The 12906-nt window shown below is 59.4% G+C and overlaps 1 protein-coding gene across 1 annotated transcript; it reads right to left on the bottom strand.

The window, feature by feature from the left end:
- Nucleotides 1–282: 282 nt before the first annotated feature.
- Nucleotides 283–12820, bottom strand: CLPTM1 (CLPTM1 regulator of GABA type A receptor forward trafficking; the record flags this gene model as incomplete). The annotated part of the gene is made up of 12 exons (XM_057403375.1): nt 283–497; nt 592–727; nt 3242–3337; nt 3430–3620; nt 5152–5245; nt 6581–6825; nt 6939–7059; nt 9494–9579; nt 10013–10130; nt 10806–10964; nt 11064–11187; nt 12717–12820. Coding segments are annotated over 12 exons (1689 nt in total), but the record flags the coding sequence as incomplete, so codon positions are not given.
- Between the last annotated feature and the right edge of the window lie 86 nt (nt 12821–12906).

Raw genomic sequence — 12906 nt, 5'->3', positions numbered from 1 at the left:
ACCCCCCAGGACCCCATAAGCACCAGAAGGGACCCCCCAGGACCCCATAAGCACCAGAAGGGACCCCCCAGGACCCCATAAGCACCAGAAGGGACCCCCCAGGACCCCATAAGCACCAGAAGGGACCCCCCAGGACCCCATAAGCACCAGAAGGGACCCCCCAGGACCCCATAAGCACCAGAAGTGACCCCCCAGGACCCCATAAGCACCAGAAGGGACCCCCCAGGACCCCCTAAGCACCAGAAGGGACCCCCCAGGACCCCATAAAGGAACAGGAGGTACCCCCCAGGACCCCATAGGCAGCCATAGGGCCCCCCCCCATCCCGTACCATCCCGCAGGCAGCCTATCCTGTACATCATGGGCATCTTGATGACGAAGGCGAAGAGGTCGTCGATGAAGGTGTTGAGCGCTTTGTAGGTGAGCATCCTCCAGGGCAGGTGCGCCACCGACTTCAGCTTGTAGTTAATGAAGAGCTGGGGGGTCATGGTGATGAATCCTGTGGGAATTGGGGGGTTGGGGGTGAGCTCCCATCCCAACATCCCGGCTCCCGAGGCCGGGCTGCGGCGCGGCGCTGCCGGCGCGGCACTCACCGAAGGTGAGCAGGAAGCCGTAGAGCATGCTGAGCACCCAGGAGTACCAGCCCTTGTGCTCCAGGTAGAGCAGGCTGTACACGGCGTAGCAGCCCAGCAGCGGGAAGAGGATCCAGGAGAGGTACCGGAATGCCATCTGGGAACGGGGGGAAGAGCTTAATCCCATGGGAATGGGCTGCAGGGCTGCTTAATCCCATGGGAATGGGTTGCAGGGCTGTTTAATCCCATGGGAATGGGCTGCAGTGCTGTTTAATCCCATGGGAATGGGCTGCAGGGCTGTTTAATCCCATGGGAATGGGCTGCAGTGCTGTTTAATTCTATGGGAATGGGCTGCAGGGCTGTTTAATCCCATGGGAATGGGCTGCAGTGCTGTTTAATCCCATGGGAATGGGCTGCAGTGCTGTTTAATCCCATGGGAATGGGCTGCAGGGCTGTTTAATCCCATGGGAATGGGCTGCAGGGCTGTTTAATTCTATGGGAATGGGCTGCAGGGCTGTTTAATCCCATGGGAATGGGCTGCAGTGCTGTTTAATCCCATGGGAATGGGCTGCAGTGCTGTTTAATCCCATGGGAATGGGCTGCAGGGCTGTTTAATCCCATGGGAATGGGCTGCAGGGCTGTTTAATCCCACGGGAATGGGCTGCAGCGCTGTTTAATCCCATGGGAATGGGCTGCAGGGCGGTTTAATCCCATGGGAATGGGCTGCAGTGCTGTTTAATGCCATGGGAATGGGCTGGAGCACCAGTGTGGAGCTTAATCCCATGGGAACGCTCTGCACCCCCAGTGTGGGGGGACCTCAATCCCATGGGAATGGGCTGGGGCATCACTGTGGACCCTGATCCCATGGGAATGCACTGGAACACCAGTGTGGGGGGACCTCAATCCCATGGGAATGCACTGGAACACCAGTGTGGGGGGATCTCAATCCCATGGGAACGCTCTGCAGCACCAATGTGGAGGGACTTTAATCCCATGGGAACGGGCTGGAACATCACTGTGGACCCTGCTCCCATGGGAATGCACTGGAACACCAGTGTGGGGGCACCTTAATTCAATAGGAATGCTCTGCACCTCCAATGTGGACCCTGCTCCCATGGGAATGGGCTGGAACACCAGTGTGGGGGGACCTCAATCCCATGGGAATGGGCTGGAGCATCACTGTGGACCCTGCTCCCATGGGAACGCTCTGCACCCCCAGTGTGGGGGGACCTCAATCCCATGGGAACGCTCTGCACCCCCACCATGGGGGGACCTCAATCCCATGGGAATGCTCTGCAGCACCAGTGTGGAGTTTAATCCAAAGGGAATGGGCTGGAGCATCACTGTGGACCCTGATCCCATGGGAATGCACTGGAACATCACTGTGGGGGGACCTCAATCCCATGGCAACGCTCTGCACCCCCAGTGTGGGGGGACCTCAATCCCATGGGAACGCTCTGCACCCCCAGCGTGGGGGGACCTCAATCCCATGGGAATACACTGGAACACCACTGCGGGGGGACCTCAATCCCATGGGAATGCTCTGCACCCCCAGCGTGGGGGGACCTCAATCCCATGGGAATGCTCTGCACCCCCACCATGGGGGGACCTCAATCCCATGGGAATGCTCTGCAGCACCAGTGTGGAGTTTAATCCAAAGGGAATGGGCTGGAGCATCACTGTGGACCCTGATCCCATGGGAATGCACTGGAACATCACTGTGGGGGGACCTCAATCCCATGGCAACGCTCTGCACCCCCAGCGTGGGGGGACCTCAATCCCATGGGAATACACTGGAACACCACTGCGGGGGGACCTCAATCCCATGGGAATGCTCTGCACCCCCAGCGTGGGGGGACCTCAATCCCATGGGAATGCTCTGCACCCCCACCATGGGGGGACCTCAATCCCATGGGAATGCTCTGCAGCACCAGTGTGGAGTTTAATCCAAAGGGAATGGGCTGGAGCATCACTGTGGACCCTGATCCCATGGGAATGCACTGGAACATCACTGTGGGGGGACCTCAATCCCATGGCAACGCTCTGCACCCCCAGCGTGGGGGGACCTCAATCCCATGGGAACGCTCTGCACCCCCAGCGTGGGGGGACCTCAATCCCATGGGAATACACTGGAACACCACTGCGGGGGGACCTCAATCCCATGGGAATGCTCTGCACCCCCAGCGTGGGGGGACCTCAATCCCATGGGAATGCTCTGCACCCCCACCATGGGGGGACCTCAATCCCATGGGAATGCTCTGCAGCACCAGTGTGGAGTTTAATCCAAAGGGAATGGGCTGGAGCATCACTGTGGACCCTGATCCCATGGGAATGCACTGGAACATCACTGTGGGGGGACCTCAATCCCATGGCAACGCTCTGCACCCCCAGTGTGGGGGGACCTCAATCCCATGGGAACGCTCTGCACCCCCAGCGTGGGGGGACCTCAATCCCATGGGAATGGGCTGGAGCACCAGTGCGGGGGGACCTCAATCCCATGGGAATGCTCTGCACCCCCAGCGTGGGGGGACCTCAATCCCATGGGAATACACTGGAGCATCACTGCGGGGGGACATCAATCCCATGGGAACGCTCTGCACCCCCACTGTGCACCCTCCCCAGCTCCCACCCCTCCTGCTCCCCACATCCCAGCCCCCGTCCCCCAACTCACATCATCGTAGACCTTGGTGGAGGACTCCACGTAGGTGGACTTGTCCTTGACGCTGAGGCGCGGCAGCAGCCCGGCCACTTTGTTCTCCCGGTCCAGCTTCCAAAGGGAAAAACGGGAAGGGGGGGGGCAGAGCGTGAGCCGGGATCCCCGTTGGGAAGCATCCCGGTGCCACCGGAGCCGGAGCTCACCCGCACGTCCATGACCTTGGTGATCTTCCAGAGGTCGATGAGGAGCCCGATGAAGACGCTCGCTTGCACCACGAAGTTGGTCTCGTTGTCCAGGATGTAAAGCAGCACCACGAGGGACTGGAAGACGCCGAAGAACACGGAACGCACCGAGAGGCCCTCCAGAGACTGCCGGCTGTTCCAGAACTGGATGTCTGCGGGAAAACGGAGCCTCGGAAACAAGCCTGGCACCGTCAGTGCCACGGAACCCCCGCCACGGGACCAGGAACAGCAGGAGGGACGCCCAGGACCCCACAGGCAGCAGGAAGGACCCCCAGGAACCCATAGGGACCATGCAGGAGCCCGTAAAGAGCAGGAGGGACCCCCAGGACCCCATAGGGACCCTCCAGGACTCCATAAGGAGCAAGAAGGACACCCAGGAACCCATAGGAACCCTGCAGGACTCCATAAGGAGCAGGAGAGACCCCCAGGACCCCATAGAGACCCTGCAGGACTCCATAAGGAGCAGGAGGGACCCCCAGGAACCCCATAGGAACCATGCAGGAGCCCATAAACAGCAGGAAGGACCCCCAGGAACCCATAGGGACCATGCAGGACCCCGTAAAGAGCAGGAGGGACCCCCAGGAACCCATAGGGACCATGCAGGAGCCCAGGAACAGCAGGAGGGACACCCAGGACCCCATAGGCAGCAGGAGGGACCCCCAGGACCCCATAAAGACCCTGCAGGACCCCGTAAACAGCAGGAGGGACCCCCAGGACCCCATAGGGACCCTCCAGGACTCCATAAGGAGCAAGAAGGACACCCAGGAACCCATAGGAACCCTGCAGGACTCCATAAGGAGCAGGAGAGACCCCCAGGACCCCATAGAGACCCTGCAGGACTCCATAAGGAGCAGGAGGGACCCCCAGGAACCCCATAGGAACCATGCAGGAGCCCATAAACAGCAGGAAGGACCCCCAGGAACCCATAGGGACCATGCAGGACCCCGTAAACAGCAGGAGGGACCCCAAGGAACCCATAGGGACCATGCAGGAGCCCAGGAACAGCAGGAAGGACCCCCAGGACCCCAGAAGGATACTCCAGGACCCCATAAGCAGTAGGAGTGAACCTCCAGGACCCCATAGAGACCCTGCAGGACCCCATAAACAGCAGGAGAGACCCCCCAGGACCCCATAGGGACCCTGCAGGACTCCATAAGGAGCAGGAGGGACACCCAGGACCCCATAGGGACCCTGCTGGACTCCATAAGGAGCAGGAGCGACGCCCAGGACCCCATAGGCACCCTGCAGGACTCCATAAGGAGCAGAAGGGACCCCCAGGACCCCATAGGGACACTTCAGGACCCCATAAACAGCAGGAGGGACCCTCCAGGACCCCATAGGAATCTTGCAGGACCACATAGGCAGCAGGAAAGACTCCCAGGACCCCACAAAGGAACAGGAGAGATCCTCCAGAAACCCCATAGGGACCCTGCAGGACCCCATAAACAGCAGGAGGGACCCTCAGGATCCCACAGAACCCTCCAGGACCCCATAAGCAGCAGGAGGGACCTGCCAGGACCCCATAGGCAGCAGGAGGACCCCCAGGACCCCATAGGGACCCTGCAGGACCCCATAAAAGAACAGGAGGGAACCTGCAGGACCCCATAGGGACCTTGCAGGACCCCATAGGCAGCTGGAGGGACACGCAGGACCCTTCCCCTTTCCACCTCTCTCAGCCCTCACCATTCTTGAAGGCCAGGAACTCGAAGATGCTGTGCACGATGGAGACGATGATGGTCAGCGCCAGCAGGTAGGGGTTGGTCTCCAGCAGAGCCACCTGCAACAGGCACCAGGAACCTCTCCATCCCCATCCCATGGCTCCATCTCCATCCCACCTCTCCACCTTCATCCCACCTCTCCACCTCCAACCCAAGGCTCCATCTCCATCCCACCTCTCCACCTCCATCCCACGGCTCCATCCCGCCCCTCCATCCCCATCCCAAGTCTCCACCTCCATCCCAAAGCTCCACCTCCATCCCACCTCTCCACCTCCATCCCACGGCTCCACCTCCATCCCACCTCTCCATCTCCATCCCACGGCTTCATCTCCATCCCACCTCTCCACCTCTATCCCACCTCTCCATCTTCATCCCATGGCTCCACCTCCATCCCAAAGCTCCATCTCCATCCCACCTCTCCACCTCCATCCCGCCTCTCCACCTCCATCCCGCCTCTCCACCTCCATCCCACCTCTCCACCTCCACCCCACCTCTCCACCTCCACCCCACCTCTCCACCTCCACCCCACCTCTCCACCTCCATCCCAAGGCTCCACCTCCATCCCACCTCTCCACCTCCATCCCACAGCTCCACCTCCATCCCACCTCTCCATCTCCATCCCACGGCTTCATCTCCATCCCACCTCTCCACCTCTATCCCACCTCTCCATCTTCATCCCATGGCTCCACCTCCATCCCAAAGCTCCATCTCCATCCCACCTCTCCATCTCCATCCCACCTCTCCACCTCTACCCCACCTCTCCACCTCCATCCCAAAGCTCCATCTCCATCCCACCTCTCCACCTCTATCCCACCTCTCCACCTCCATCCCATGGCTCCATCTCCATCCCACCTCTCCAGCTCCACCCCACGGCTCCATCCCACCTCTCCACCTCCACCCCACGGCTCCATCCCACCTCTCCACCTCCATCCCACCTCTCCACCTCCATCCCACCTCTCCAGCTCCACCCCACGGCTCCATCCCACCTCTCCAGCTCCACCCCACGGCTCCATCCCACCTCTCCACCTCCACCCCACGGCTCCATCCCACCTCTCCACCTCCACCCCACGGCTCCATCCCACCTCCCCAGCTCCACCCCACGGCTCCATCCCACCTCCCCAGCTCCACCCCACGGCTCCATCCCACCTCCCCAGCTCCACCCCACCTCTCCAGCTCCACCCCACGGCTCCATCCCACATCTCCAGCTCCACCCCACGGCTCCATCCCACATCTCCAGCTCCACCCCACGGCTCCATCCCACATCTCCAGCTCCACCCCACGGCTCCATCCCACCTCTCCACCTCCACCCCACCTCTCCATCCCACCCCCAGCAGAGCCGGGACAAGGCTCACTCCTTGTCCTCCCCGCAGGAGAGCTGCTGGGTGCTTCCTCACCTTCACCGAGTCCTGCTCCTCATCCGACTGCTCGTAGAGGTCCTCTCCCAGGAAATTCCAAGGGGATTTGGTGCTCTGGGCAGCGTAGAGCTGCCAGCGCCACAGGGAGAGGGGGCAGAAGGAGAGGCGGAAGGGCAGGCGCTGCAGGGACTCGTTGATGGGGAAATAATCCTTCTGCAGGTTCCAGTAGTCATTGAAGTAGAGGATGGGGTAATAATCCCCACTGATGGCATCGAACTTCACATCTGGAGCAGGGCGGGATGCAAGGATGACACCAGCCCCCCCTTTCCCATGGGAATGCGTCCCCCCGGGAGAGGGGGCAGCCCCAGGAAGCCCCCCTCGAAGAGGAGAGCCTTACACTGGTCCAGAGGAGGGGGCACGCTGCCCTTCACCCAGGGCGTGTGGTCATCCACCATGTTGATGGTGAGGTTGGGGTGCCAGTGCGAGATCACCTCCACAGGACCGTAGTCCTCGGCTCTCTGAGGGGAGAAGCCCCAAATCAGCAGCAGCAGGAGCAGCATCGTAACATCATCATCATCATCACTGTTACCATCATAACATCACCACCATCGCTATCATCACCGGTATTGTATCACCACCGTCATCCTAACATCGTTATCACCATCACCATCATCATCATCATCATCATCACTGTTACCATCATAACATCACCACCATCGCTATCATCACTGGTATCGTATCACCACCGTCATCCTAACATCATCATCATCATCATCATCACTGTTACCATCATAACATCACCACCATCGCTATCATCACCGGTATCGTATCACCACCGTCATCCTAACATCATCATCATCATCATCATCACTACCATCGCTATCATCACCGTTGTATCACCACCGTCATCGTAACATCGTTATCGCCATCACCATCATTGTTTCACCATCATCATCATCACCACCGTTACCATCGTAACATTGCCACCATCGCTATCACCCTTGTTGTATCACCACTGTCATCCTAACATCGTTATCGCCATCACCATCATTGTTTCACCATCATCATCATCACCACCGTTACCATCGTAACATTGCCACCATCGCTATCACCCTTGTTGTATCACCACCGTCATCCTAACATCGTTATCACCATCACCATCATCATCACCACCACCGTTACCATCATAACATCGCCACCATTGCTACCATCACCGTTGTTGTATCACCACCGTCATCCTAACATCGTTATCACCATCACCATATCATCATCATCATCACCACCGTTACCATCATAACATCACCACCATCGCTATCATCACCGTTGTTGTATCACCACCGTCATCCTAACATCGTTATCGCCATCACCATATCATCATCATCATCACTGTTACCATCATAACATCACCACCACCGCTATCATCACCGTTGTTGTATCACCACCGTCATCCTAACATCGTTATCACCATCACCATCATCATCACCACCACCATTACCATCATAACATCGCCACCATTGCTACCATCACCGTTGTTGTATCACCACCGTCATCCTAACATCGTTATCACCATCACCATCATCGTATCACCATCATCATCATCATCACTGTTACCATCATAACATCACCACCATCGCTATCATCACCATTGTTGTATCACCACCGTCATCCTAACATCGTTATCACCATCACCATCATCGTATCACCATCATCATCATCATCACCACCATTACCATCATAACATCACCACCATCGCTATCATCACCGCTGGTGTATCACCACCGTCATCCTAACATCGTTATCACCATCACCATCATCATATCACCACCATCATCATCATCATCACCGTTACCATCATAACATCACCACCATCGCTATCATCACCGTTGTTGTACCACCACCGTCATCCTAAAATCGTTATCGCCATCACCATCATCGTTTCACCATCATCATCATCATCACCGTTACCATCATAACATCTTCACCATCGCTATCATCACCGTTGTACCACCACCGTCATCGTAACATCGTTATCGTCATCACCATCATCGTATCACCATCATCATCACCATTATCACCATCGTAACGTCATCATTGTCACTATCACCATCATCATCACCAGCACCATCACCACCATCATTATCATCATCATGAGATCACCATCATTGTATCACCACCATCATCATAACATCATCACCATAACATCACCATCATTACCACCCCCATCATTACCATCACCATCATTACCATCACCATCATTACCACCACAACAACTATCATCATCATCACCACCATTGTAATACCACCACTATCACCATCATGACATCACCATCACCACCATCATCACCACCACCACCACCACCATCCCACAACCAGTATCACCATCACCATCATAACATCACCACCATCATCACACAACCACTATCACCATCACCATCATAACATCACTACCATCATCATCACCACCACCACCATCATCACACAACCACTATCACCATCATAACATCACCACCATCATCACCACCACCACCATCCCACAACCAGTATCACCATCACCATCATAACATCACCACCATCATCACCACCACCATCATCACACAACCACTATCACCATCACCATCATAACATCACCGCCATCATCATCACCACCACCATCATCACACAACCACTATCATAACATCACCATCACCATCATAACATCACCATCATCACCACCACCATCACCACCACGGTTGGTGTCCCTCAAGCTCATCCAGCCCAGAGTCATCCTCCCATCCCAAGAATCCCACAAGGGGATGATCCCTCTCTGCAGGAGCAGGAAGGGGAAGCTTCAGATGGAACCCACAAACAGCAGAAGGGACCCCCCCAAAGGAACAGGAGGGACCCCCCCAGGACCCCATAAAGCAGCAGGAGGGACCCTGAGGAGCAGAAAGCCCCCAAAGGAGCTGCTCGTACCTTGATCATCTCCGGGTCTGCCTCTGTCTCCCCGGTCAGGAGGTTCTTGGTCTTCTGGAAGCGCCGCCGCTTGTACTTGTTGATCACTGGAAGGGAAGGGAATTCCTTGGCCTGCTTTCCATGGGGAATTGCTTCCAGCTCCCCAGGAAGGAGCTCTAGGGAGGTTATGGGCAGCCAGCATAGGCACAAACACTCCTTCAACTCTCCAGGGAAAAGCTGGAATGTGGGCACCATGAACCCCACGAAGAGCCAAGCCTTCAGGGTAACGGCATCAGCGTGGAAGAAAGCCCCCCAGATACCACAATTCCTTCCCTTCCCCCCCCATCCCACAGATGGAATCCATAGGGATTTAAGGTTTTCCCTCCATAGGTTTCTGAAGGATGAATCCCAAGCGTGGAACCCTCCGTGGGGCAGCCTTGGAGACCACAGCAAGGCGGACGCTTCCCCTCCATTGACCCAAAGCGCAGCTGCTGGGGCTCCCTGTGGGGCACAGGAATGGGGCTCCCCCCTTTTCCATACTTCGGGAAGTGTGGACGGTGGCGAGGCGCCGGTAGAGGTTCTTCTGCCGGGGGTCGGGGTGGAAGCCGCTCTTGGTGAAGTAGACGTGGACGTAGATGGAGCCGTTGTGCTGCACGCTCTGCAAGGGGAGGTGGGAAGGGGCTGGGATCAGGGGCTCCAGCTCCTTCCCAACCCAGCCCCTCAAGCCTGGGATGTGCTGGTTCCCGGAGGTGGGAAGGGGCTGGGATCAGGGGCTCCCAACCCAGCCCCTCAGCCTGGGATGTGCTGGTCCCCAGAGGTGGGAAGGGGCTGGGATCAGGGGCTCCAGCTCCTTCCCAACCCAGCCCCTCAAGCCTGGGATGTGCTGGTCCCCGGAGGTTGGAAGGGGCTGGGATCAGGGGCTCCCAACCCAGCCCCTCAGCCTGGGATGTGCTGGTCCCCGGAGGTGGGAAGGGGCTGGGATCAGGGCTCCAGCTCCTTCCCAACCCAGCCCCTCAAGCCTGGGATGTGCTGGTCCCCGGAGGTGGGAAGGGGCTGGGATCAGGGGCTCCCAACCCAGCCCCTCAGTCTGGGATGTGCTGGTCCCCGAAGGTGGGAAGGGGCTGGGATCAGGGGCTCCCAACCCAGCCCCTCAAGCCTGGGATGTGCTGGTCCCAGCCTCCCACTGAGAGGGAACGCGTCGGGAGCAGCTCCCAAACAGGAATTCCTCCCTGGATCCTCCTTGTCCCCCATCTCCTGGCTCCCCACCCTCCCATCCAGACCTTCCTCCTCACCCCTCCATCCACGGGCAGGGTGTGGGGTGCTCAGCACCCACCTGTGAGATGGCCACGTCCCCGGCGTGCTCGTAGCAGCCGTCGGCGTTGTCGCCGCTGGTCCAGTCCCCGTAGACCAGGTCCCTCTGCTGCCAGAAGAGGGCCGAGCTCACGTTGAAGTCGGTGAAGTGCTCGTGCTCCGAGATGTACACGTACAGGTCCTGCAGGGAGAGGGGCAAGGAGCGCTCCTGCCCCACGGCCCCACGGCCCCACAGCCCCACAGCCCGGCCCCCATGCTCAGGATAGGGCCCCGTCGTTACCATCAAGGTGTCCTTGGGGAAGAGGTTCCTGCTGGGTGCCCGCGGCGTCCCCCCCGTGCTGCTCGGCTCCTGCGGCGCGGGGCCCCTCCGGAACCAGCTGCTGATGGCCCAGATGATGAAGATCCTATGGGAAGAGGGGGAGAGGCTGCTCCAAAGGGCTGCGGCGCTCCCGGGAACGGGGCACAGATCAGGGATGCAGCCGGAGGGCAGCAGAGCTTGGTCCCGGTCCCGTAGCAAACGGCAGGAGCAGGGAAAGGCCTGGAGCCGTGCTTGGGAACGCTGAGGAGCTCCGGGGTATCCCGGAGGAGGCTCCAAAGGGGAGGGGATAGGGACACCAGGGAGCGCATCCCAAGGGATGGGCGCTTCCAGCTTTGGTTCCCTCCTTGGGCCTCCGGCAGCAGCCAAGCGCGAGCAGCGTGGTGTTCCCAGAGCTTCCAGAGGCATGGATCAGGGGGAGACGGGAGAACAGAGGGGACTGAGAGCACTGGCTCGGATGGGGCTTTGCATGGGACAAACTTGCCTTTGGAGGAATGGGAGGGATGGAGGGATGAGAAGGAAGGCGAGGACGGAGGGTGGGAAGCAGGACATGGGTACAGGGAGGACCAAGGAAGGAATTCCTGTTGGCAGCACCATGGGGGAGCTGATCCCGACCCGTTCCCGACCAGCGGGAGGCTGGGAACAGCACATCCAAGCGCAATTCCCGCTCCAGGAACACCCCTTCCCTAATGGGGAGCGCTCATTCCCTGGAGCAGGGACGCCAATGGGAGCCATCCCCATTCCCACACCCTATCCCACTCCGGAGAGATGGGATAACGGCACGCTCTTCCCTATGGAATTAGGGCAGGCTGAGCTCTGGGGGGGGCTGGCAGCTCCAAGGAGCAGCAGGCAGCACCAGGGCATCCATAGGAAAACCGGGAATGGGCTCAGGAGTGAGGAGAAAGCCTACGGGGGGGAATGGGCAGCACCAGCCACGGGACCGGGCTACGGGCACGGCAGCACCGGGTCTATGGCCCTGGTACCGGGTTAGGGGCTCGGCAGCACCGGGTCTATGGCCCCGGTACCGGATACGGGCACAGCAGCACCGGGTCTATGGCCCCGGTACCGGGTTATGGGCTCGGCAGGACTGGGTCTATGGCCTCGGTACTGGACATGGGCATGGCATGATTGGGTCTATGGCCCCGGTACTGGTTATGGGCTTGGCAGCACCGGGTCTATGGCCCCGGTACCAGGTTACGGGCACAGCAGCACCGGGTCTACGGCCCCGGTACTGGACACGGGCACGGCAACACCAGGTCTATGGTCCTGGTACCGGGCTATGGGCATGGCAGCACCGGGTCTATGGCCCCGGTACCGGGTTATGGGCACAGCAGCACCGGGTCTATGGCCCCGGTACCGGGTTATGGGCACAGCAGCACCGGGTCTATGGCCCCGGTACCGGGTTATGGGCACGGCAGCACCGGGTCTATGGCCCCGGTACCGGGTTATGGGCACGGCAGCACCGGGTCTATGGCCCCGGTACCGGGTTATGGGCACGGCAGCACCGGGTCTATGGCCCCGGTACCGGACACGGCAGCACTGGGTCTATGGCCCCGGTACCGGACACGGGCCCGGCAGCCCCGCGCTGTGCGCTCGGCAGCCCGTGCCGGGCCTCACCTGAAGAGCACCCCCTTGATGACCTGCCAGGCGTTGGGCGCCGCTTGCTGCCGCTGCGTCTCCGCCGCCGCCGCCGCGTCGCCGGCGCTGCCGTTGCTGCTGACCTGCGGAGGGGGGGCACAGGGAGCGCTCAGAGCCCCGCGGCCGCCCCGGTTTCCCCACAGACCCGCAGCGCTTCCGCCCGTACCTG

This window comes from Pezoporus wallicus, unplaced genomic scaffold, assembly GCF_028554395.1.
Source record: "Pezoporus wallicus isolate ANWC-B61680 ecotype Strahan unplaced genomic scaffold, APGP_CSIRO_Pwel_v1 contig_14180, whole genome shotgun sequence".
Taxonomy (NCBI): Eukaryota; Metazoa; Chordata; class Aves; order Psittaciformes; family Psittacidae; genus Pezoporus; species Pezoporus wallicus.
Note: the sequence above shows the minus strand (reverse complement) of the source record. Positions and strands in the feature narration are given on the sequence as shown.